The sequence below is a fragment of the Nerophis lumbriciformis genome, unplaced genomic scaffold, assembly GCF_033978685.3.
Source record: "Nerophis lumbriciformis unplaced genomic scaffold, RoL_Nlum_v2.1 HiC_scaffold_58, whole genome shotgun sequence".
NCBI classification, from domain to species: domain Eukaryota; kingdom Metazoa; phylum Chordata; class Actinopteri; order Syngnathiformes; family Syngnathidae; genus Nerophis; species Nerophis lumbriciformis.
Genome location: NW_027316600.1, coordinates 192,110 through 218,695, shown reverse-complemented (window position 1 = coordinate 218,695; position 26,586 = coordinate 192,110). Strand labels below are relative to the sequence as shown.

The 26,586-nt window shown below is 41.0% G+C and overlaps 1 protein-coding gene across 1 annotated transcript in view; it reads left to right on the top strand.

The window, feature by feature from the left end:
* LOC140677958 (ryanodine receptor 2) overlaps window positions 1-26,165 on the top strand; it is a 41,122-nt gene extending 14,957 nt beyond the window's left edge. The window contains exons 11-25 of the mRNA XM_072912740.1: window positions 1,977-2,029; window positions 2,129-2,255; window positions 2,335-2,421; window positions 4,672-4,836; window positions 4,905-5,035; window positions 5,174-5,216; window positions 7,293-7,429; window positions 7,592-7,652; window positions 7,971-8,117; window positions 11,115-11,249; window positions 15,716-15,872; window positions 17,959-18,023; window positions 22,555-22,655; window positions 25,648-25,699; window positions 25,855-26,165. Coding sequence (XP_072768841.1) covers window positions 1,977-2,029; window positions 2,129-2,255; window positions 2,335-2,421; window positions 4,672-4,836; window positions 4,905-5,035; window positions 5,174-5,216; window positions 7,293-7,429; window positions 7,592-7,652; window positions 7,971-8,117; window positions 11,115-11,249; window positions 15,716-15,872; window positions 17,959-18,023; window positions 22,555-22,655; window positions 25,648-25,699; window positions 25,855-25,950 — 1,557 coding nt within the window. The 3' untranslated portion in view covers window positions 25,951-26,165. The remainder of the gene's footprint in view (window positions 1-1,976; window positions 2,030-2,128; window positions 2,256-2,334; window positions 2,422-4,671; window positions 4,837-4,904; window positions 5,036-5,173; window positions 5,217-7,292; window positions 7,430-7,591; window positions 7,653-7,970; window positions 8,118-11,114; window positions 11,250-15,715; window positions 15,873-17,958; window positions 18,024-22,554; window positions 22,656-25,647; window positions 25,700-25,854) is intronic.
* Window positions 26,166-26,586: the final 421 nt, after the last annotated feature.

Here is a 26,586-nt window from a genome sequence, read left to right as displayed (position 1 = left end):
TCCCATCAAAAATAATGTCAATCTGTTCAGGACACCCTATATATATATATATATATATATATATATATATATATATATATATATATATAGTATTATTTTTTTAATATATATATTTATTGAATTTTTAAAAATATACAGTTGCCAGAAATACAATCAATAACATTTCAAATGTTCTCTTAACCCCCAAACAAGTAAGTCACAAAAATACCTTGAAAATAATTTTTTACCTTGAAAGACATTTTTAACCTTGAAAAAAAATTTTACCTTGAAAAAAAATTTTTACCTTAAAATTTTTTTTTAACTAGAAAATCATTTTTTTTTACCTTGAAAATCATTTTTAACCTTGAAAAATTTTTTTTACTTTGAACATTTTTTTACCTAGAAATCATTATTTACCTTGAAAATCATTTTTTACATTGAAAAAAAAAATTACCTTGAAAATGTTTTTTTACCTTGAAAATGTTTTTTACCTAGAAAATCATTTTTTACCTTGAAAATCATTTTTTACCTAGAAAATCATTTTTTACCTTGAAAATCATTTTTTACCTTGAAAAAAAAATTTTACCTTGAAAAATTTTTTTTAACCATAAAATTTTTTTTACCTTGAAAAATGTTTTTTACCTTGAAAATCATTTTTTACCTTGAAAATAATTTTTTACCTTGAAAATCATTTTTAACCTTGAATAAAAAATTTTACCTTGAAAAATTTTTTTTACCTTTAAAAAATTGTTTTACCTCGTAAATAATTTTTTACCTCGAAAATAATTTTTTACCTTGAAAATCATTTTTAACCTTGAACATTTTTTTTTACCTTGACATATATACTTACATACATGACATATTTTTACCTTTAAAAAATTGTTTTACCTCGTAAATAATTTTTTACCTCGAAAATCATTTTTTACCTTGAAAATCATTTTTAACCTTGAAAAAAAAATGTTACCTTCAAAATTTTTTTTTACCTTGAAAATCATTTTTTACCTTGAAAAAAATGTTTTACCTTGAAAATTTTTTTTTAGCTTAAATTTTTTTTTACCTTGAAAATCATTTTTTACCTTGAAAATCATTTTAACCTTTAAAAAAAAATTTTACCTTGAAAAATTTTGTATACAACACTTTCCTTTCCAATGATCTGCTTTCTTTTGTATCTGTAGTTATCATGACATATATGTATTGTTGCATTTGAACAATTGTATTGTTGATAATAGAGGTCATTATTGTTATTATTCATTATCAATAGTGATATTTGTATTTGCATTGATCCATTTGTAGTGTAATAATGCTCATTGTCATTTCTGTGTTATTAATATTTATTTTACTAAATGTTACTACATGACATATATACTTACATCATGTATATATTACATGTTATTATGAATGTTACTACATGACATATATACTTACATCATGTATATATTACATGTTATTATGAATGTTACTACATGACATATATACTTACATCATGTATATATTACATGTTATTATGAATGTTACTATATGACATCATGTATATAAAAACCTTAATGGAGGTGTTAGGATGTTTTTTAAGGGCTTTGTAGGCAGAATTGCGCAAGTCCAAAATGTTCCGTTGGAAGCAAACTTTTGATGACATTTATTTAATATTTAGAATGCAAAAACAAATACATCCATCGTCATGTCTTTCAATATTGCAAAAAATGTTCTGTTCTCCTTTAAGTACAGAACATAAATTACTGTTTACCTCAAAGAACCGCGACTTTCCAGTGGTGGCACCACTCATGCATCCTGAACCATTCTCGGTGCACACTTGTGGTGCTGGATCTTTAGGCTCTTAAGGCTCTTTAGGCTCTTTAGGCTCTTAAGGCTCTTTAGGCTCTTTAGGCGACATTAGCGGTGTGTTGACTCATTTTCTGTGAACATTGAGTCTACAAGAGTTGTACGCTGACTACTCTAAGAAATAGATGACATGTGTTTTCTCCCAATGTTGCCATCCTAAGGCCGGCATGTCGGAGGAGGAAAAAGCTGACGACGAGACGCCTGAATCAGAAAAGTGAGTCATTCCTTCTTCTTTGACTATTTTCTAGGAAGAAACCTTGAATGTTCTTCAGAGGCATGGTGATGATATGACCTTGTTCAATTGTGCGCTCAGAGGGACGCCATGTGAGGACACCGAGGCTGAATGGAGGGCCAAGAGATGCAGTAATAAATCACAGGAAACAGGAAGTCAGCATTCGGCCCTCGGCGAGACGATAAGCACTCATCACAAGAGCCTGCTGGTGAGATACAATTCTTCTAGCCCAGACCTTCTTATTATGATTATTAGACGGGGAGAAATGTGCTTTCATTTTCTTCCAGAATTACTTTGCCAGAACTTTCTACAAAACGCGCCTGCTGGCCCTCTTTGTCACTTTCGCAATCAACTTCTTCCTGCTCTTCTACAAGGTCAGTGTGTCACCAAATGGGATTAAAATGCCACAAATGCAAGGCTGCAATTGAAGCAAAAGGCCCAGTAAGGAAGGAATGAAAAGAGGAACAATTACAGGCTGTTGTAGCAACAACTTAGGAGTGCTAAATGAGTCCAAACTCAATGTTGTTTATGGGACGTATCCTGCTTGTTTATTTGGATTCCTTACTGTCAACAACCACACCAGGATTTGTTGACTTTTTTCAACAGGATAATGGAATGAAAATTGCATGGCGTTTTATATATTCCTTTATACACAACTTGACTGAAGTTTACTACAAGTTAGGTCAAACACTATATGATACATTCTGGTGGTCAAACGTTCCAACAGAAGCTTGTGGATGGCTACCAAAAGCGCCTTATTGCAGGTCAACTTGCCAAGGGACATGTAAGCAAATATTAACATTGCTGTATGTATACTTATCACCCTCACATTTTCATAATAAATTCATAAAAGAAGCAAACTTCAAGAATGTTTTTTGTGACCAACAAGTATGTGCTCCAATCACTACATCACAAAAAAATAGAAATGATTGTAAAGTCAAGACAGCCATGACATGATGTTCTTTACAAGTCTATGTACACTTTTGACATCCACTGTATATATATATATATATATATATATATATATATATATATATATATATATATATATATATATATATATATATATATGTATGTGGGGGAAAAAAATCACAAGACTACCTCGCCAAGGAGCAGCGAGAATACCAAGAAGCGCATATGCCAAATTTTCAAAGAGAACGGCCTACGGATCACGATTGAAGCCAACAAGCAAACCGTCAACTTCCTTGACGTCACTTTCAACCTGAGAAATAACAGCTACCAACCATTCACGAAACCCAACACAACACTCCAATACGTGCACCATGACAGCAACCACCCACCCACCACCACGAAAAGAATACCTACCGGAATTAATAAAAGGCTATCGATGCTGTCATCTAGCAAAGCTGAATTTGACCAAGCAACCCCCCCCGTACCAAAAAGCCCTTGATGAAAGCGGATACAATTTCACCCTCACCTATGAACCCACGCCAGGAAACCAACCGAAAAAGAACAGAAAACGAAACGACATCATCTGGTACAACCCCCCATACAGCAAAAACGTCTCAACTAACATTGGACACAAATTCCTCAATCTGATTGACAAACACTTTCCCAAAGACAACACCCTAAGAAAAGTATTCAACAAGAACAACATTAAATTGAGCTACAGCTGTATGAACAATATACGACAAATCATCTCAAACCACAACAAAACAATTGCAAATGAGCCGTCGGCCCCCGGACAGAGCGACTCCAAAACCAACAAAGGTTGCAACTGTCGAAAGAAACCTGATTGCCCTCTCAACGGGGGGTGCTTACAAACATCAGTTGTCCTACCAATCTAAGGTAACACGCAAGGACATTAACACATCCGACACATATGTAGGATTAACTGAAGGAGAGTTCAAAACCAGATGGAACAATCACAAGGCTTCTTTCAGGAACCAAAACCTGCGGAATACCACAGAACTCAGCAAACACATTTGGGACCTCAAAGACAATAATGTTGAATATTCAATAACATGGCAAATTCTTGCATCCAGCACACCTTACAATAGTGGTAATAAAAGATGCAACCTATGCTTGAAGGAGAAACTGTTTATTATATACCGTCCAGACCTGTCATCCCTCAACAAGCGCAGCGAAATTGTATCAGCATGCCGCCACAGACGGAAACACCTCCTAGGTAACACATGAGCCAATCACCACGCCCCTACGCCAGCCTGTACCCACCCACTCTGTGCCCTATATAATCCATGGTATGTGAATGCTCCCATTAAAATCTCCTGATGATTGAGGGAACTTCCCCTCATGAAACAGGCCTGTAGAGATGAAATAGTCTTGTGATTTTTTTCCCACACATACATATATATATATATATATATATATATATATATATATATATATATATATATATATATATATATATATATGTATGCATGTTTTGGAGCCCCTGCCTTGAAAGAAAAGAATGTTTGCCTTAGTGCTGTAAAATATGAGCCCTCCTTTAAAGCAGCACTCGCCTTGACCTTAAAAAGTTCAAATTGAAGTCCTGCAAATGGATCCATCTTGTTTATTGTAGAACCACATTCCATGCTGCACTCTCATTTTGGGGAGTCCAGTAATGTGAGGCGCACTGCCATCTTCTCTCCTCTCCCCAGGTGGCATCACCGGGACAGCGAATGGAGGCGTGGCTTGACTCGGCAGGCCAGGTTCCCTTAGTCCTGGAAGGAAGCGGCGGCTACATGGAGGCGTGTCTTCACCTCCTGGCTGTGTTGCACACCCTCTTCTCCTTCTGTTGCATGATGGGATACTACTGCCTCAAGGTGTGCACAAAGAGCAGGTGTGGATTGAACACAAGTGTGTGTGGATTGAACACAAGTGTGTGTGGCAGGTGCCGCTGGTGGTCTTCAAGCGGGAGAAGGAAGTGGCCCGCAGACTGGAGTTTGATGGCTTGTATGTGACGCAGCAGCCCCCCGACGACCACTTCCGAGGCCAGTGGGATAGACTGGTCATCAACACTGCGTACGTTTGTCAGCACACCTCAAATATCATACAAGCTCATTACTCCTCATGACACACCTCAAATATCATACAACCTCATTAGTACTAACTCCTCATGACACCTAATGTTGCATTTGATGTCTGCATTTGTCCTTGCAGATCCTTTCCAAGTAACTACTGGGATAAATTTGTGAAGAGAAAGGTAAACCACCCACAGGCTGAAGACAAATGGCTTGTTATGAAGGTGTCTGTTACTACATTATATATATACTTGCAGTGTGTATATTGTACATATTACATATTGTTATGAAGGTGTCTGTTACTACATTATATATATACTTGCAGTGTGTATATTGTACATATTACATATTGTTATGAAGGTGTCTGTTACTACATTATATATATACTTGCAGTGTGTATATTGTACATATTGTTATGAAGGTGTCTGTTACTACATTATATATATACTTGCAGTGTGTATATTGTACATATTACATATTGTTATGAAGGTGTCTGTTACTACATTATATATGTACTAGTACTGTACACCCTCACTCTCCAATTACAATGGAGCTTATTTTAGTGGCATGTATTATTAATGTTATTTCATAGATATAAATCATAAGATGACATAAACGCTCATTAAAAAAACCATCTGCAGAGATGTATTTGACACTATCTCATGCTTGTGCTAACAGCACACATCTCATTGTGCTAAATGTGAATGTTTCAAGGGGTGCACCCAGACATTCAACATGAAAAACAAGATTATGTTTTATATTCATTGTCATCATTTATATTAGAAAATATTATAATGGCAATGACTGCTGCTATTTGATAATTACAATAAAAGGTGTCAGGTGTGATACTGGTGTGGCGAGACACGCCTGCTGGAGCTCACATGTGGTCCAAGGAAGGCTCAGACCCATGAAAACTGAAGAGGAACTTTGATGGGTGCCCAAACATTTTGCATCCAAGGGCTGAAATGAGAATGTGCCATCACAGCAGTTTTAACACAAATAGCCTAAATGTAAATGATACTAATAATAAATGTAAATAATAAAGCAGACAACATCATAATAGAAGTGTTTCTAAAGCTTGGTGAGACCCAACATGGTCCAGTCAGCTTACAGGCTTCATTAGTTCTGTGAAGGAGCTCTTAACTCCAAACACTTGCATCTCAAATCAGCCTCTCCTAATCGATTGAATTGTTGTTTGGATCAATCACAATCTTAACATGTGACATGTCTTCTCAAGAGAGGAAACTCGGTTGTGATGATAGTGTATACAAGTCAGTTGTGATGATAGTGTATACAAGAATGGAATAACTTCTACGCTTTCTCCTTCCAGCTGCTTCTCTGTCAAACACACCATCAGCAGCTTGGCTAGATGTCCAGCGTTGAGATATGATTTGAACTTTCTTCTTCAGTATGGTGCAGGATAGCAGTGATGTCGGCTACACTCTCGCTCATGAACTTGATGATTTCTTTCTTCAGTTCAATTCATCAGCTTCCTCTTCTTAGCACAGTTCTTCATCTTGTTCCTACCTGTGCTTGGAAAACCAACTTCTGTCGCTCTCTATCTTAAAGCTAACCCTAGCGAGGGAGAGCAGATCTTTTAGTGGGTCTTCTGAGGTCCACTCTGGCATTTGCTGGACTAACAAAGAGCGAGATGCGCGTAAAGACAATTTATGCTTGCAACCTAAAGCCCAACAATCAGCTGAAATCAAATATATAGCACTTAATCACAGACGTCTCAAAGGGCTGCGCAAGCCACAACCACAGTCTCTGCTCAGATCCCACATCAGGGCAAGAAAAAACTGAACCCACTGGGAACAAGGAGAAACCTTGGAAGGAGCCGCAAGGTTTCTCCTTGTTGGACCCCTACTTTGAACAGTCGGGGTCCATCCTGGGTCCTGACTCTGAACAGCTAGCGCTTCAACCATGGAGGTTAATCTGTGGTCACTTTATAACGCAGGAGAAGGGGGCAGAACAGAAAAGAGAGAGGACAGATCAACTGGTCTAAAAGGGGGGTCTATTTAAAGGCTAGAGTTTGAAGATGGGACTTAAATGCTTTTACTGAGGTAGCATCTCTAACAGAACATTCCAGAGTACTGGAGCCCCAATAGAAAACACTCTGAAGCCTGCAGACTTTTTTTGGGCTCTGGTAATCACTAACAAGCCGGAGTTCTTTGAACATCTAAGAACACTCTTAATTTGTGGTAGCTCTGTATGCTGTTTTTGCCACTTAGATGTCAGCTCTACCATCCTCCCTGCAGGTGATGGATAAGTACGGAGAGTTTTACGGCCGTGAGAAGATCAGTGAGCTTCTGGGCTTGGACCAGGCATCATTGGACTTCAGCTCTGAAGGAACAGGGAGGAACAGGTTGAGGAAAGACTCCGCCTGGATCAATCTGTGAGTACAGTCAATGTTAGCTTGAATGTAGAGAATCATCAGCTTTCTGAGACACTTCAGCTTCTTGCTGCTGGACTAGCACAGTGTTGCTATGAAGAACCTGCTGTAGACTCTAGCACATAAAGCTGAGTCCTCTAGTCATGATTTGATGGATTATTTCAGATTCAGCTCCATGGACATCAAATACCAAGTCTGGAAACTGGGGGTGGTTCTCACCGACAACGTAAGTCCAGCTGGCAATGTTTCTTCCCCTGCGGACCACCTGGTCCTGATCCAACACACACTTCCTGCACTGCACCTTAACGGATGACAAGGACCGGGCGTACATCATTTGTCATGTTTTACCTCCTTTCTTTCAATGCTCTGACATGTTGGATGCAGATCTGCATGCTGCGCCACTTGATGGCCCTCATTTCACCTTATCTACAATAATACACCCTGCAGTCTGCTCATCTCTTTCTGTCTCTGTGTGTGTGTGTGTGTGTGTGTGTGTGTGTGTGTGTGTGTGTGTGTGTGTGTGTGTGTGTGTGTTTGGCCGCAGTCTTTCCTGTACCTGGCCTGGTACACGCTCATGTCGTTTCTGGGCCACTTTAACAACTTCTTCTTCGCCACCCACCTCTTGGACATCGCCATGGGCTTCAAGACCCTTCGCACCATCCTCTCCTCTGTCACACACAATGGCAAACAGGTGTGTGTGTGTGTGTGTGTGTGTGTGTGTGTGTGTGTGTGTACTTTAGTCTCCCCTCCTTTGTACAGACCCTTTCCAACAAATTAGAATATCATGCAAAAGTGTATTTATTTCCATAATTCCATTCAAAAGGTTAAACTTGCATAGCTTATAGATTCAGGGCCCACAACTTTAAGGATTTGAAGTATTTAGATGTTTATTTGTCCATCATTTGGGCCTCCAGCTCACAGAACCCACAAAAACAGGATTTCAAAACAATTAGAATACCGTATTTTCCGCACCATAAGGCGCCCTGGGTTATAAGCCGCGCCTTCAATGAACGGCATATTTCAAAACTTTGTCCACCTATAAGCCGCCCCGTGTTATAAGCCGCATCTAACTGCGCTAAAGGAATGTCAAAAAAACAGTCAGATAGGTCAGTCAAACTTTAATAATATATTAAAAACCAGCGTGATGTGGGCGCGCATGGAGTCGTATATCAACATGGACGGAGCTGCGTGAAAAAAGCCACCCGGCCTCTTCGCGTAAACTTCCCTTAACCACTCGCTCATCTTTTCTTCATCCATCCATCCCTTCGAGTTAGCTTTTATGATGACGCCGGCTGGAAAGGTCTCTTTTGGCAAGGTCTTCCTTTTGAATATCACCATGGGTGGAAGTTTCTGGCCATTAGCATGGCAAGCTAGAACCACAGTGAAGGATGACTTCTCATTCCCTGTGGTGCGAATATTCACCGTACGTGCTCCCGTTGTATCCACAGTGCGGTTCACAGGAATATCAAAAGTCAGTGGAACCTCGTCCATGTTGATAATGTTCTCTGGCCGGATCTTTTTTTCAGCTATCTTGTTTTTACAATATGCACGGAAAGTAGCCAGCTTTTCTTGAAAGTCTTTAGGCAGTTGCTGTGAAATAGTAGTCCGTGTGCGGATGGAGAGATTGCGTCTTTTCATGAACCGGAAACCTGTCGCTTAGTAGGAGCCATTTTGTGGTCTTTACAGATGTAAACACACAAAGGAAATGAAACGTAATATCCGCGCGCTTCTTCTTCTTCTTCTACGCGGGCGGGTGGTTGCTTACAGTAGAAGAAGAAGCGCTTCCTGTTCTATGGGGGCGGGTGCTTACCTTGGCGGTTGCTTGCGTAGAAGAAGAAGCACTTCCTCTTCTACGGGGAAAAAAGATGGCGGCTGTTTACCGTAGTTGCGAGACCGAAACTTTATGAAAATGAATCTTAATATTAATCCATATATAAAGCGCACCGGGTTATAAGGCGCACTGTCAGCTTTTGAGTAAATTTGTGGTTTTTAGGTGCGGCTAATAGTGCAGAAAATACGGTACTGTGAAGAAATCCTCATTTACTTCTCTGGCAGATTGATGAATGTTCTCTGGTTGATCTTCAGCAGAAGATCACAGTCATTCTTCTGCTGGTGCATCTTCCCCTGCCACGTTTTGCCCTTCCATTGATATGCTTGGACACAACACTCTGTGAACCTCCTTAGCTAGGAACGTACATCCTATGGAGGGTCTCAATGGTGGTCTTCTGTCAAGTCTGCAGTCTTCATCATATCGATGTGAACTGAGACCATTGAACCAAAGTCAAGCAGTTGAATGAGAAGCTGTGCAGGTGCTTTGAGTTGAGTCCATAAGTGGTGTGTGATTCACTTTCAAACATTCATGCTCTGTCAAATTTAGGCTGATTTCTTCACAGTATTCTCATTTTTTGTTTTGTGAGCTAGAGGCCCAAATGATGTACAAATGAACAACTAAATATGTGAAGTCATGGGCCCTGAATCTATAATCTATGGAAGTTTAACATTTTGAATGGAATTATAGGAATAAATACACTTTTGCATTGATTGATTGATTGAGACTTTTATTAGGTTGCACAGTGAAGTACATATTCCGTACAATTGACCACGAAATGGTAACACCCCAATAAGTCTTTACACTTGTTTAAGTCAGGGTCCACTTAAATTGATTCATGATACAGATATATACTATCAGATATATACTATCATCATAATACAGTCATCACACAAGATCATCACATTGAATTATTGACATTATTTACAATCCGGGGTGTGGAGGGGGGGGGGAGTTAGGTTTGTTTGTTATCATCAGTCATCAGAGAGAGAGAGAGAGAGAGAGAGAGAGAGAGAGAGAGAGAGAGAGAGAGAGAGAGAGAGAGAGAGAGATCAGAAGGCATAAGAAAAAGTATCTGCATTTGATTGTTTACATTTGATTATTAACAATCCAGGAAGGGTGTTAGTTTAGGGTTGTAGCTGCCTGGAGGTGAACTTTTATTGCGGTTGCGATGATATGCATGATATTCAACTTTTTTGGAAAGGGTCTGTACACTGCAAAAAAGAGCTAAGATAAAGGCTACATTCTCAGAGGAAATACTACAAACTGGTGAAATGAACGAGCTGCGTGGACAGATCATTTTTCTTAATAAAACACCCTAAATTAAGATTTGTGCATCTAGAAATTGGCAGGACTAGAAATAAGTTTTTCTTTCTGAAAACAAGCTTTACTCAACGAGCAATTCTCAAATGAAGCATCCTCAAGATTCTGCAGAATGTTCAAAGTGAGTCAAATCCAAATATCTTGTTAGTCTTATAGCCTGACCAGACGTGACTTCACGGGACAGCCTCTGAGCAAGGCAGCAGTTGTCGCTGAAACCGTCAAGTATGGAAATGAACACACAAGTCTGGCTATAAGAATTACCAATTGCATAATTATTTGAAGACCTAATCAAAATATCCTATTTCAATAATTATTTTCTCAATTTACATTTTTAAACTGAAACAGAGAAATCACGTTGAGATGAATCAAGTACTAAGAATATCTAAATAGTTCTTTAAACTAGGAACATTTTCAACTTTGGCAAGTGGCAAATCATTTGCTGTGTCATTATTCTGACTTCCTGTCAACAGCTTTTTGAAACATCGACCAGAACTTGCTGTTGTTTCAACGCTAACTCAGTCATGTACTCTCCTATAGTTGGTCCTGACTCTGGGCCTTCTGGCAGTGGTGGTCTACCTCTACACCGTGGTGGCCTTCAACTTCTTCCGCAAGTTCTACCACAAGAGCGACGACAAGGACGCGCATGACATGAAGTGTAACGACATGTTGACTGTGAGTACCACCACACTAACTATTGTTGACTGTGAGTACGACCACCACCACACTAACTGATGTTGACTGTGAGTACGACCACACTAACTATTGTTGACTGTGAGTACGACCACCACCACACTAACTGATGTTGACTGTGAGTACGACCACCACCACACTAACTGATGTTGACTGTGAGTACGACCACCACCACACTAACTGATGTTGACTGTGAGTACGACCACCACCACACTAACTGATGTTGACTGTAAGTACAACTACCACCACACTAACTGATGTTACCACCACACTAACTGATGTTGACTGTGAGTACGACCACCACCACACTAACTATTGTTGACTGTGAGTACGACCACCACCACACTAACTGATGTTGACTGTGAGTACGACCACCACCACACTAACTGATGTTGACTGTGAGTACCACCACCACCACACTAACTGATGTTGACTGTGAGTACGACCACCACCACACTAACTATTGTTGACTGTGAGTACGACCACCACCACACTAACTGATGTTGACTGTGAGTACGACCACCACCACACTAACTGATGTTGACTGTGAGTACGACCACCACCACACTAACTATTGTTGACTGTGAGTACCACCACCACACTAACTGATGTTGACTGTGAGTACCACCACCACCACACTAACTATTGTTGACTGTGAGTACAACCACCACCACACTAACTGATGTTGACTGTGAGTACAACCACCACCACACTAACTATTGTTGACTGTGAGTACGACCACCACCACACTAACTGATGTTGACTGTGAGTACGACCACCACCACACTAACTGATGTTGACTGTGAGTACCACCACCACCACACTAACTGATGTTGACTGTGAGTACGACCACCACCACACTAACTATTGTTGACTGTGAGTACGACCACCACCACACTAACTGATGTTGACTGTGAGTACGACCACCACCACACTAACTGATGTTGACTGTGAGTACGACCACCACCACACTAACTATTGTTGACTGTGAGTACCACCACCACACTAACTGATGTTGACTGTGAGTACCACCACCACCACACTAACTATTGTTGACTGTGAGTACAACCACCACCACACTAACTGATGTTGACTGTGAGTACAACCACCACCACACTAACTATTGTTGACTGTGAGTACAACCACCACCACACTAACTGATGTTGACTGTGAGTACCACCACCACCACACTAACTGATGTTGACTGTGAGTACCACCACCACCACACTAACTGATGTTGACTGTGAGTACGACCACCACCACACTAACTGATGTTGACTGTGAGTACGACCACCACCACACTAACTGATGTTGACTGTGAGTACCACCACCACACTAACTGATGTTGACTGTGAGTACGACCACCACCACACTAACTGATGTTGACTGTGAGTACAACCACCACCACACTAACTATTGTTGACTGTGAGTACGACCACCACCACACTAACTGATGTTGACTGTGAGTACGACCACCACCACACTAACTATTGTTGACTGTGAGTACGACCACCACCACACTAACTGATGTTGACTGTGAGTACAACCACCACCACACTAACTATTGTTGACTGTGAGTACAACCACCACCACACTAACTGATGTTGACTGTGAGTACCACCACCACCACACTAACTGATGTTGACTGTGAGTACGACCACCACCACACTAACTGATGTTGACTGTGAGTACGACCACCACCACACTAACCAATGTTGACTGTGAGTACCACCACCACCACACTAACTGATGTTGACTGTGAGTACGACCACCACCACACTAACTGATGTTGACTGTGAGTACGACCACCACCACACTAACTGATGTTGACTGTGAGTACAACCACCACCACACTAACTGATGTTGACTGTGAGTACCACCACCACCACACTAACTGATGTTGACTGTGAGTACAACCACCACCACACTAACTGATGTTGACTGTGAGTACCACCACCACCACACTAACTGATGTTGACTGTGAGTACCACCACCACACTAACTGATGTTGACTGTGAGTACCACCACCACCACACTAACTGATGTTGACTGTGAGTACGACCACCACCACACTAACTGATGTTGACTGTGAGTACGACCACCACCACACTAACTGATGTTGACTGTGAGTACCACCACCACCACACTAACTGATGTTGACTGTGAGTACGACCACCACCACACTAACTGATGTTGACTGTGAGTACCACCACCACCACACTAACTGATGTTGACTGTGAGTACGACCACCACCACACTAACTGATGTTGACTGTGAGTACGACCACCACCACACTAACTGATGTTGACTGTGAGTACCACCACCACCACACTAACTGATGTTGACTGTGAGTACGACCACCACCACACTAACTGATGTTGACTGTGAGTACGACCACCACCACACTAACTGATGTTGACTGTGAGTACGACCACCACCACACTAACTGATGTTGACTGTGAGTACCACCACCACCACACTAACTGATGTTGACTGTGAGTACGACCACCACCACACTAACTGATGTTGACTGTGAGTACGACCACCACCACACTAACTGATGTTGACTGTGAGTACGACCACCACCACACTAACTGATGTTGACTGTGAGTACGACCACCACCACACTAACTATTGTTGACTGTGAGTACCACCACCACCACACTAACTGATGTTGACTGTGAGTACCACCACCACCACACTAACTGATGTTGACTGTGAGTACGACCACCACCACACTAACTGATGTCGACTGTGAGTACGACCACCACCACACTAACTGATGTTGACTGTGAGTACCACCACCACCACACTAACTGATGTTGACTGTGAGTACCACCACCACACTAACTGATGTTGACTGTGAGTACGACCACCACCACACTAACTGATGTTGACTGTGAGTACCACCACCACCACACTAACTGATGTTGACTGTGAGTACCACCACCACCACACTAACTATTGTTGACTGTGAGTACGACCACCACCACACTAACTGATGTTGACTGTGAGTACGACCACCACCACACTAACTGATGTTGACTGTGAGTACCACCACCACCACACTAACTGATGTTGACTGTGAGTACCACCACCACACTAACTGATGTTGACTGTGAGTACCACCACCACACTAACTGATGTTGACTGTGAGTACGACCACCACCACACTAACTGATGTTGACTGTGAGTACCACCACCACCACACTAACTGATGTTGACTGTGAGTACCACCACCACCACACTAACTATTGTTGACTGTGAGTACGACCACCACCACACTAACTGATGTTGACTGTGAGTACCACCACCACACTAACTGATGTTGACTGTGAGTACGACCACCACCACACTAACTGATGTTGACTGTGAGTACCACCACCACCACACTAACTGATGTTGACTGTGAGTACGACCACCACCACACTAACTGATGTTGACTGTGAGTACCACCACCACCACACTAACTGATGTTGACTGTGAGTACGACCACCACCACACTAACTGATGTTGACTGTGAGTACCACCACCACCACACTAACTGATGTTGACTGTGAGTACCACCACCACCACCACCACCACACTAACACGTACAGACACTTGTGACGCTCAATAATGCCACTTTGTGCTCTAAGGCAACTGTGTGCCACCCTGTGTTCCACTTCTACATGTTCCACTTCTACTTGTTCCACATGTACTTGTGTTCCACTGCTACATGTTCCACATGTACTTGTGTTCTAGTGCTACATGTTCCACATGTACTTGTGTTCTAGTGCTTTATGTTCCACATGTACTTGTGTTCTAGTGCTACATGTTCCACATGTACTTGTGTTCCACTGCTACATGTTCCACATGTACTTGTGTTCCACTGCTACATGTTCCACATGTACTTGTGTTCCACTGCTACATGTTCCACATGTACTTGTGTTCTAGTGCTACATGTTCCACATGTACTTGTGTTCCACTGCTACATGTTCCACATGTACTTGTGTTCTAGTGCTACATGTTCCACATGTACTTGTGTTCCACTGCTACATGTTCCACATGTACTTGTGTTCCACTGCTACATGTTCCACATGTACTTGTGTTCCACTGCTACATGTTCCACATGTACTTGTGTTCCACTGCTACATGTTCCACATGTACTTGTGTTCCACTGCTACATGTTCCACATGTACTTGTGTTCCACTGCTACATGTTCCACATGTACTTGTGTTCTAGTGCTACATGTTCCACATGTACTTGTGTTCCACTGCTACATGTTCCACATGTACTTGTGTTCCACTGCTACATGTTCCACATGTACTGGTGTTCCACTGCTACATGTTCCACATGTACTTGTGTTCTAGTGCTACATGTTCCACATGTACTTGTGTTCTAGTGCTACATGTTCCACATGTACTTGTGTTCTAGTGCTACATGTTCCACATGTACTTGTGTTCTAGTGCTACATGTTCCACATGTACGCGGGGGTACGCGCGGGCGGAGGCATCGGTGACGAGCTTGAGGACCCCGCCGGTGATGAGTTGGAGGTGGAGCGTATCGTTTTTGACATCACCTTTTTCTTTTTTGTGGTGGTCATCCTTCTGGCCATCATCCAAGGTGAGTGTTCTGCTCACTAAACAGAACGTCATCCAAGGTGAGTGTTCTGCTCACTAAACAGTGTTCCACGTCTATCTGGGACGGCACGGCTCGGTTGGTAGAGCGGCCATGCCAGCAACTTGGCGGTTCCAGGTTGAAATGACACAATATGTTACTGCATACAGTTTGTCCCTCATAATGTGTACAAAATACAAACCCCGTTTCCATATGAGTTGGGAAATTGTGTTAGATGTAAATATAAACGGAATACAATGATTTGCAAATCCTTTTCAAGCCATATTCAGTTGAATATGCTACAAAGACAACATATTTGATGTTCAAACTCATAAACATTTTATTTTTTGCAAATAATCATTAACTTTAGAATTTGATGCCAGCAACACGTGACAAAGAAGTTGGGAAAGGTGGCAATAAATACTGATAAAGTTGAGGAATGCTCATCAAACACTTATTTGGAACATCCCACAGGTGTGCAGGCTAATTGGGAACAGGTGGGTCATTGGCCATATGATACTGATAAAGCAGCATGGTGCATGATACTGATAAAGCAGCATTGTGCATGATAATTGTCAATACGTGGATTTTGGGGTTTGTTTTTCCGGAACGCAAAGGAAAGTTGTCGCGGGCAAGGCGTGAATGTGAGTACATATTTATTAATAGCACTAACAAATTACAAAAAAAAGAAGCAAACAAAAGGCGCGCACAATGGCAGAGAACAAACTTGGCTAATGATACAAAACTAGAGAGACTATGAACATGAGAAGGAAAACACTTACTGTGGCGTGAAACAGCATGACAACTATGATAAACAGGAATATCATGGGCAGCAGAGGTAGTATGGATGGATAGATATGATCATGTCACCAGGACAAACACCAGAAACAGACAGGCTTAAATAGCAGTGACATGATCAGTGAAAACAGGTGCGTGACTCAAAACGTGAAACAGGTGCGTGACATGACAGGTGAAATCTAATGGGTTGCTATGGTGACAAAAACAAAAAGTGCACAAAGAGTCCAAAAACAAAACCGAACATGACTAAAACACAACATGATCACACAGACATGACAATAATGATAAAGCAGCTTTGTGCATGATACTGATAAAGCAGCATTGTGCATGATACTGATAAAGCAGCATTGTGCATGATACTGATAAAGCAGCATTGTGCATGATACTAATAAAGCAGCATTGTGCATGATACTGATAAAGCAGCATGGTGCATGATACTGATAAAGCAGCGTTGTGCATGATACTGATAAAGCAGCATTGTGCATGATACTGATAAAGCAGCATTGTCCATATGATACTGATAAAGCAGCATTGTGCATGATACTGATAAAGCAGCATGGTGCATGATACTGATAAAGCAGCATGGTGCATGATACTGATAAAGCAGCATTGTGCATGATACTGATAAAGCAGCATTGTGCATGATACTGAAAAAGCAGCATTGTCCATATGATACTGATAAAGCAGCATTGTGCATGATACTGATAAAGCAGCATGGTGCATGATACTGATAAAGCAGCATTGTGCATGATACTGATAAAGCAGCATTGTGCATGGTACTGATAAAGCAGCATTGTGCATGATACTGAAAAAGCAGCATTGTCCATATGATACTGATAAAGCAGCATTGTGCATGATACTGATAAAGCAGCATGGTGCATGATACTGATAAAGCAGCATGGTGCATGATACTGATAAAGCAGCATTGTGCATGATACTGATAAAGCAGCATTGTGCATGATACTGAAAAAGCAGCATTGTCCATATGATACTGATAAAGCAGCATTGTGCATGATACTGATAAAGCAGCATTGTGCATGATACTGATAAAGCAGCATGGTGCATGATACTGATAAAGCAGCATGGTGCATGATACTGATAAAGCAGCATTGTGCATGATACTGATAAAGCAGCATGGTGCATGATACTGATAAAGCAGCATGGTGCATGATACTGATAAAGCAGCATGGTGCATGATACTGATAAAGCACTATTTGAGAAGGACTGAATGATGTGAACTTCAAAGTCAGATCCCCAGACTGGACTAGAAGATCAAGTGTGTCCTTCTTTCCAGGCTTGATCATTGATGCCTTCGGGGAGCTGCGTGACCAGCAGGAGCAGGTGAAGGAGGACATGGAGGTGAGATATGGAGATGAGATATGGAGGTGAGATATGGAGATGAGATATGGAGGACATGGAGGTGAGATATGGAGATGAGATATGGAGGACATGGAGGTGAGATATGGAGATGAGATATGGAGGACATGGAGGTGAGATATGGAGATGAGATATGGAGGACATGGAGGTGAGATATGGAGATGAGATAAGGAGGACATGGAGGTGAGATATGGAGATGAGATATGGAGGACATGGAGGTGAGATATGGAGATGAGATATGGAGGTGAGATATGGATATGAGATATGGAGGACATGGAGGTGAGATATGGAGATGAGATATGGAGGACATGGAGGTGAGATATGGAGATGAGATATGGAGGACATGGAGGTGAGATATGGAGATGAGATAAGGAGGACATGGAGGTGAGATATGGAGATGAGATATGGAGGACATGGAGGTGAGATATGGAGATGAGATATGGAGGACATGGAGGTGAGATATGGAGATGAGATATGGAGGACATGGAGGTGAGATATGGAGATGAGATATGGAGGTGAGATATGGATATGAGATATGGAGGACATGGAGGTGAGATATGGAGATGAGATATGGAGGACATGGAGGTGAGATATGGAGATGAGATATGGAGGACATGGAGGTGAGATATGGAGATGAGATAAGGAGGACATGGAGGTGAGATATGGAGATGAGATATGGAGGACATGGAGGTGAGATATGGAGATGAGATATGGAGGACATGGAGGTGAGATATGGAGATGAGATATGGAGGACATGGAGGTGAGATTACACAACAACATGCACTTTCCTCAATTAAATTCCTCTATCACAAAAAATACTTTCTTAGTTTGATGGCAATAGAAATCAAACATAGTGATAGTGGATCAAACATAGTGATAGTGGATCAAACATAGTGATAGTGGATCATACATAGTGATAGTGGATCAAACAAAGTGATAGTGGATCAAACATAGTGATAGTGGATCAAACAAAGTGATAGTGGATCAAACATAGTGATAGTGGATCAAACATAGTGATAGTGGATCAAACAAAGTGATAGTGGATCAAACAAAGTGATAGTGGATCAAACATAGTGATAGTGGATCAAACAAAGTGATAGTGGATCAAACATCGTGATAGTGGATCAAACATAGTGATAGTGGATCAAACATAGTGATAGTGGATCAAACATAGTGATAGTGGATCATACATAGTGATAGTGGATCAAACATAGTGATAGTGGATCAAACATAGTGATAGTGGATCATTAGGTATATACATAATAACACTATCTTACATATCACAATGCATTAGGTATATACATACATAATATCACTAGCATACATATCACAATACCTTAGGTATATACATACATAATATCACTAGCATACATATCACAATACCTTAGGTATATACATACATAATAACACTAGCATACATAGCACAATACATTAGGTATATACATAATAACACTAGCATACATATCACAATACATTAGGTATATACATAATAACACTAGCATACATATCACAATACCTTAGGTATATACATACATAATATCACTAGCATACATATCACAATACCTTAGGTATATACATACATAATAACACTAGCATACATAGCACAATACATTAGGTATATACATAATAACACTAGCATACATATCACAATACATTAGGTATGTACGTACATAATAACACTAGCATACATATCACAATACATTAGGTATGTACGTACATAATAACACAAGCATTATCTTAAGAAGTTTACCGTCCATCACCATGTGGTGATTGTATTAAAAGCTCTGCACTAGAAAAAGTCACCATCTCATCCAGTTTCTATTTCTCATTTCTAGTCCAAGTATCTAAACAAACTGAATACTCAAGTCACAACAGTCATTTCTCAGTGAGACACAAGAAGTTGTTGTAGGCAATACTGTAAATCTTCTGAGGGGAAATAATACTACTTTTGAGCATCAAGGATTTGTTATAAGACACACAACTTCACAACACTGATGAGTACAGCTGGTACTAAGTTTTATTGATCAAATCTTCCCCAGACAGTTTGGACTTGTTCCATTGGCAGATAGTTGTGCTAGCCTACGTCATGTAAACATTGTTCCATTGGCAGATAGTTGTGCTAGCCTACGTCATGTAAACATTGTTCCATTGGCAGATAGTTGTGCTAGCCTACGTCATGTAAACATTGTAACATTGGCAGATAGTTGTACTAGCCTACGTCATGTAAACATTGTTCCATTGGCAGATAGTTGTGCTAGCCTACGTCATGTAAACATTGTTCCATTGGCAGATAGCTGTGCTAGCCTACGTCATGTAAACATTGTTCCATTGGCAGATAGTTGTGCTAGCCTACGTCATGTAAACATTGTTCCATTGGCAGATAGTTGTGCTAGCCTACGTCATGTAAACATTGTTCCATTGGCAGATAGTTGTGCTAGCCTACGTCATGTAAACATTGTTCCATTGGCAGATAGTTGTGCTAGCCTACGTCATGTAAACATTGTTCCATTGGCAGATAGTTGTGCTAGCCTACGTCATGTAAACATTGTTCCATTGGCAGATAGCTGTGCTAGCCTACGTCATGTAAACATTGTTCCATTGGCAGATAGTTGTGCTAGCCTACGTCATGTAAACATTGTTCCATTGGCAGATAGTTGTGCTAGCCTACGTCATGTAAACATTGTTCCATTGGCAGATAGTTGTGCTAGCCTACGTCATGTAAACATTGTTCCATTGGCAGATAGTTGTGCTAGCCTACGTCATGTAAACATTGTTCCATTGGCAGATAGCTGTGCTAGCCTACGTCATGTAAACATTGTTCCATTGGCAGATAGTTGTGCTAGCCTACGTCATGTAAACATTGTAACATTGGCAGATAGTTGTGCTAGCCTACGTCATGTAAACATTGTAACATTGGCAGATAGTTGTACTAGCCTACGTCATGTAAACATTGTTCCATTGGCAGATAGTTGTGCTAGCCTACGTCATGTAAACATTGTTCCATTGGCAGATAGCTGTGCTAGCCTACGTCATGTAAACATTGTTCCATTGGCAGATAGTTGTGCTAGCCTACGTCATGTAAACATTGTTCCATTGGCAGATAGTTGTGCTAGCCTACGTCATGTAAACATTGTTCCATTGGCAGATAGTTGTGCTAGCCTACGTCATGTAAACATTGTTCCATTGGCAGATAGTTGTGCTAGCCTACGTCATGTAAACATTGTTCCATTGGCAGATAGTTGTGCTAGCCTACGTCATGTAAACATTGTTCCATTGGCAGATAGTTGTGCTAGCCTACGTCATGTAAACGTTGAACACTGGACGTCAGCTATTGACCATGATGGTGCCTATGGTGTGGTTGACTCCACACATACCTGAATACTGAATACCACACATACCTGAATACTGAATACTGACTACCACACTTACCTGAATACTGAATACCACACATACCTGAATACTGAATACTGAATACCACACATACCTGAATACTGAATACTGAATACCACACATACCTGAATACTGAATACTGACTACCACACTTACCTGAATACTGAATACTGAATACTGAATACCACACATACCTGAATACTGAATACTGACTACCACACTTACCTGAATACTGAATACTGAAGACCACACATACCTGAATACTGAATACTGAAGACCACACATACCTGAATACTGAATACCACACATGCCTGAAGCAGGGAATGATGCAACATCCTTAATCACTGAAGGTGTTGTCATTATCCTGAGCACACTTCTTGAAAAGGCACTAGCAGAAACGCTGTGGATTGTTGTCAGTGAGTAACAAGTAGTCTGTGAGCAGAGAATACAAATGTCAACTTCATTTCTTCTTGCAGGGAAGCAGGTGTGTGACAAGAACAAACAACTTAGTCACAGCAGGCTAAACACTGTGACCCAGTCCCAGAACACTAAACACTTTGACCCAGTCCCAGAACACTAAACGCTGTGACCCAGTCCCAGAACACTAAACACTTTGACCTAGTCCCAGAACACTAAACACTGTGACCCAGTTCCAGAACACTAAACACTGTGACTCAGTTCCAGAACACTAAACACTGTGACCCAGTCCCAGAACACTAAACACTGTGATCCAGTCCCAGAACACTAAACACCGTGACCCAGTCCCAGAATGCTTCACACTGTGACCCAATCCCAGAATGCTTCACACCATGACCCAGTCCCAGAACACTAAACACCATGACCCAGTCCCAGAATGCTTCACACCGTGACCCAGTCCCAGAACGCTTCACATCGTGACCCAGTCCCAGAATGCTTCACACCATGACCCAGTCCCAGAACACTAAACACCGTGACCCAGTCCCAGAACACTAAACACCGTGACCCAGTCCCAGAACACTAAACACCATGACCCAGTCCCAGAATGCTTCACACCATGACCCAGTCGCAGAAAGCTTTTGGAGAAAACCCTATCATTTTTTTCTGGAAGCAGTCCATTTAGACTTGTGTGTCTCTCTCCCTGCAGACCAAGTGTTTCATATGTGGAATCGGCAGCGACTACTTTGATAAAGTTCCTCATGGCTTTGAGACTCACACTCTGCAGGAGCACAACTTGGCCAACTATTTGTGAGTTTGCAGCACTTTAGTCTATATGTGAGTTTGCAGCACTTTAGTCTGTTTGTGAGTTTGCAGCACTTTAGTCTACTTGTAAGTTTGCAGCACTTTAGTCTATTTGTGAGTTTGCAGCACTTTAGTCTATTTGTGAGTTTGCAGCACTTTAGTCTGTTTGTGGGTTTGCAGCACTTTAGTCTCCATCCTCACGCCTCCTTTCTTGGCCACTAATTGAAAGTGCAAATGAAGTGTCCACTAACGAGTGTTTGCTCCATCACTTGGGCAAGAGCTAACTAAGTCAACTAGATGTGTGAGCTGACCTATTTCATAGACTGATTGTTATTCACGATGTCACACAAAGTAGCAAGTGTGGGACAGGAAGTGCAGCTGCCTCGCCAGACAGTCACTTCCTGATTGAAGCAAGTTCAGTCAGTGCAGACCAGCCTGCAATAATGCCAAGGAGAAGCCATAGCTTGAGAAGCACTTTTAAATACAGAGCTGTCGTTTGTTTTTGTCATTAATCCGTTTCAAAGGAACCCACAAAACACCAATTGAAGCAATTTTCCCCATAAGAAAAAATGTAATTCAAATCAAATGTTTCAGACACTTTAGAATGTCAACAGAAAGCCCATTTTAGACGGACTATTTCCATGCAGAAAACCATGTGAAATACATATACATGAGGAGTTAAATGACCAGTTAACATACTTCCTATTATGGTACAAGTTGTTGATTTTTCATTTAGTGTCTTGTTTTCAAGGAGAAAACCTCAAAGAAACCATACAATAGAACACAAGCAATACAACAACACACTTCTCTGACACACCTGCTCACACACATTGACATCAACTTTTGCAATAGATGACAATAAAGTTCATTACAACATTAACATCAGAAACAACTTGTTTGCAAGTGGGAAAATGCTACTTCTAGTGCACTCACAACTTTCTTTGGCCCTATGCTGTGTTATAATGCAGTAAATACAGCGGGTGAAAGAACTAGTTGTGTTTATTTGTATGATAACAGAAACTGCTGCAAACCGGATCATCTGAAAAGTGGGGCGTACTAAAACCATTTTATATTTGACAGTTTCTTACAGTGACTAGGACACTTTTGCCAATACTTAGCTGACTTTTTCAAAAGTCTTCACACACTTCTCCAAAGCAACTTTCAACTGGTCACATAACTTCATGTCACTTTCAAAATGCAGTCAAACTAGCAAATGACTTCATCCATGTCTCAGATCCACTCATTCTTCCAGAACACTAAGAAACAACAAACACACTTTCAGACACAAAACAATGAGCTAACAACATTTGACAATGTTTGCTTGTGTGAAACAATAATAATCATTCACAGCAAAAGAGATGTTGCTGGAATGAATCAGACATGATGCAGAATGCTTCAATATATTTCTTGTCTTTTATTTCCTTTCATTTGCACTGAGTAATTCCAGAATAGAATAAATAATGATAAATGGGTTATACTTGTATAGCGCTTTTCTACCTTCAAGGTGCTCAAAGCGCTTTGACACTATTTCCACATTCACACATTCACACACCCATTCACACACTGATGGAGGGAGCTGCCATGCAAGGCGCTAACCAGCAGCCATCAGGAGCAAGGGTGAAGTGTCTTGCCCAAGGACACAACGGACGTGACTAGGATGGTAGAAGGTGGGGATTGAACCCCAGTAACCAGCAACCCTCCGATTGCTGGCACGGCCACTCTACCAACTTGGCCACGCCGCCCCTGAAGAATGTGTAAACACACCATCCACTGATCCAGATACAATATAATGCTGATAGACTCCGTCTACTCTCATTTTACAATTTAAAATATATTTCATTCAAATTGTAGCAAATTGTCCAAGTTTGTATGATGTTATTGTTTTGAACTCAACTTGAAGAGTTTTGAAAAGAGTATGTAAGTACACAGTTTTCTAGTGTGAAAGTGAGAAAAGAATGAATGTCATTTGAAAGATGAAGTCATTGAATGAAAGATGAAGTCATTGAATGAAAAATGAAGTCATTGAACCTGTGATGAGGTGGTGACTTGTCCAGGGTGTACCCCGCCTTCCGCCCGATTGTAGCTGAGATAGGCATCAGCGCCCCCCGCGACCCCAAAGGGAATAAGCGGTAGAAAATGGATGGATGGATGAAGTCATTGAATGAAAGATGAAGTCATTGAAGGCATTTTGTGCCAAAGCAATGATAATTGATCCTCAGTTTAGCCCATTTCTACTTCTGTGTGAAGACTTTTGAAAAAGTGACCTAAGTATTGGGAAATGTGTCCTAGCCACTGTAAAAAACTCTATTCATATTTATTTGTATTCCATTTTTGATTTCAGTTTTTCAAGTTACATTAAAATCAGTTCAAACTATTTGGACAAAAGCTAAGCAGTTTTAGGTTTTTCATTTGGTTCCCGCAATGAACTGATTGTGACCTAACAAACGAAGGCATGAAGCGAAGTGTCTTCATGGCGTTTGACCCTTTTTCTGTTCCAGGGGTGGACAAACTTTGGCTTTTGAAATTTGACAGTGATCACATGATGCATTTACTGTATATCATACTGTAACTTCTGTATTTGGAACTAAGAGTAGACTTCTCAAACATGGGCTATTTTAGTCAGAATACATCTCTTTTCTACATTTATTTTTGACGATATCGTATCATCAAAGAAACATTCAAATGGTATTAAAGGGCTAACACTTAGTGGGAGCGGGTGTTGTTGATTTGCCAGTGTGTCAAAGTCTAGTAGCAGTTTTGTTGTAACAAAACCGATCTTTGCTCAGTTCTGTTTGAATATTTGGCGAGCTGGATTAAAGGGACCAACGTGCTGAATGTGGCCCCCGGGTCGTAGTTTGTCTATCCCTGTTCTTTACACTTCTTAGCTCTTTTGTCTCCAACATCTGGTGTGTGGAGCAGCATCCAGCATGCCGGGACTAACACGGGCACCAACTGGTGGTGTGTGAGCGCCAACATTTCTTCTCATGTGTCCTTGCAGATTTTTTCTGATGTACCTGATCAACAAAGACGAGACTGAACACACTGGACAGGTAGGAAGGTTTTCTCTTCCTTTCAGTGGACTTCAATGCTTTTGGAAAGCACTTAAGTGCAATGACGCAGTAGTTAGTGGCAGTCATTCTGCATATTAGCATACGAGTAGAGAAAGCAGCAAAGAGTCAAAGCTGTGCTCACTTTGTTGATCCAGGAATCCTACGTGTGGAAGATGTACCAAGAACGTTGCTGGGAATTCTTTCCCGTGGGCGACTGTTTCCGTAAGCAATATGAAGAGCAGCTGGGATGAAAGGAGATAACGTGGTCATCTCCATCCACGCTCCTGCGCCTCGGACTAACGGGAACTTGCTGATCGATTGTGGATTTTGCCCTCCCACTAAAGATGTGCTCATGTATTATTTACACCTGATGGCTCCAGTTTGCTTCTTCTGCAATTTCTCATGGAAATCTGGGAATAAACATATTGAACAATGTTTGTCATGGACAACTTGATTACCTTTTGGACTCATTGGAGAGTAACAGTCTTGAAGACCTGCTAATAGCAGCTTGACAACCCACACTTAGTGATTGAGCATGGAAGACATGCTAGTTATGCTAATAGCAGCTTGACAACCTACACTTAGTGATTGAGCATAGAAGACATGCTAGTTATGCTAATAGCAGCTTGACAACCTACACTTAGTGATTGAGCATGGAAGACATGCTAGTTATGCTAATAGCAGCTTGACAACCCACACTTAGTGATTGAGCATATAAGACATGCTAGTTATGCTAATAGCAGCTTGACAACCTACACTTAGTGATTGAGCATAGAAGACATGCTAGTTATGCTAATAGCAGCTTGACAACCCACAGTTAGTGATTGAGCATGGAAGACATGCTAGTTATGCTAATAGCAGCTTGACAACCCACACTTAGTGATTGA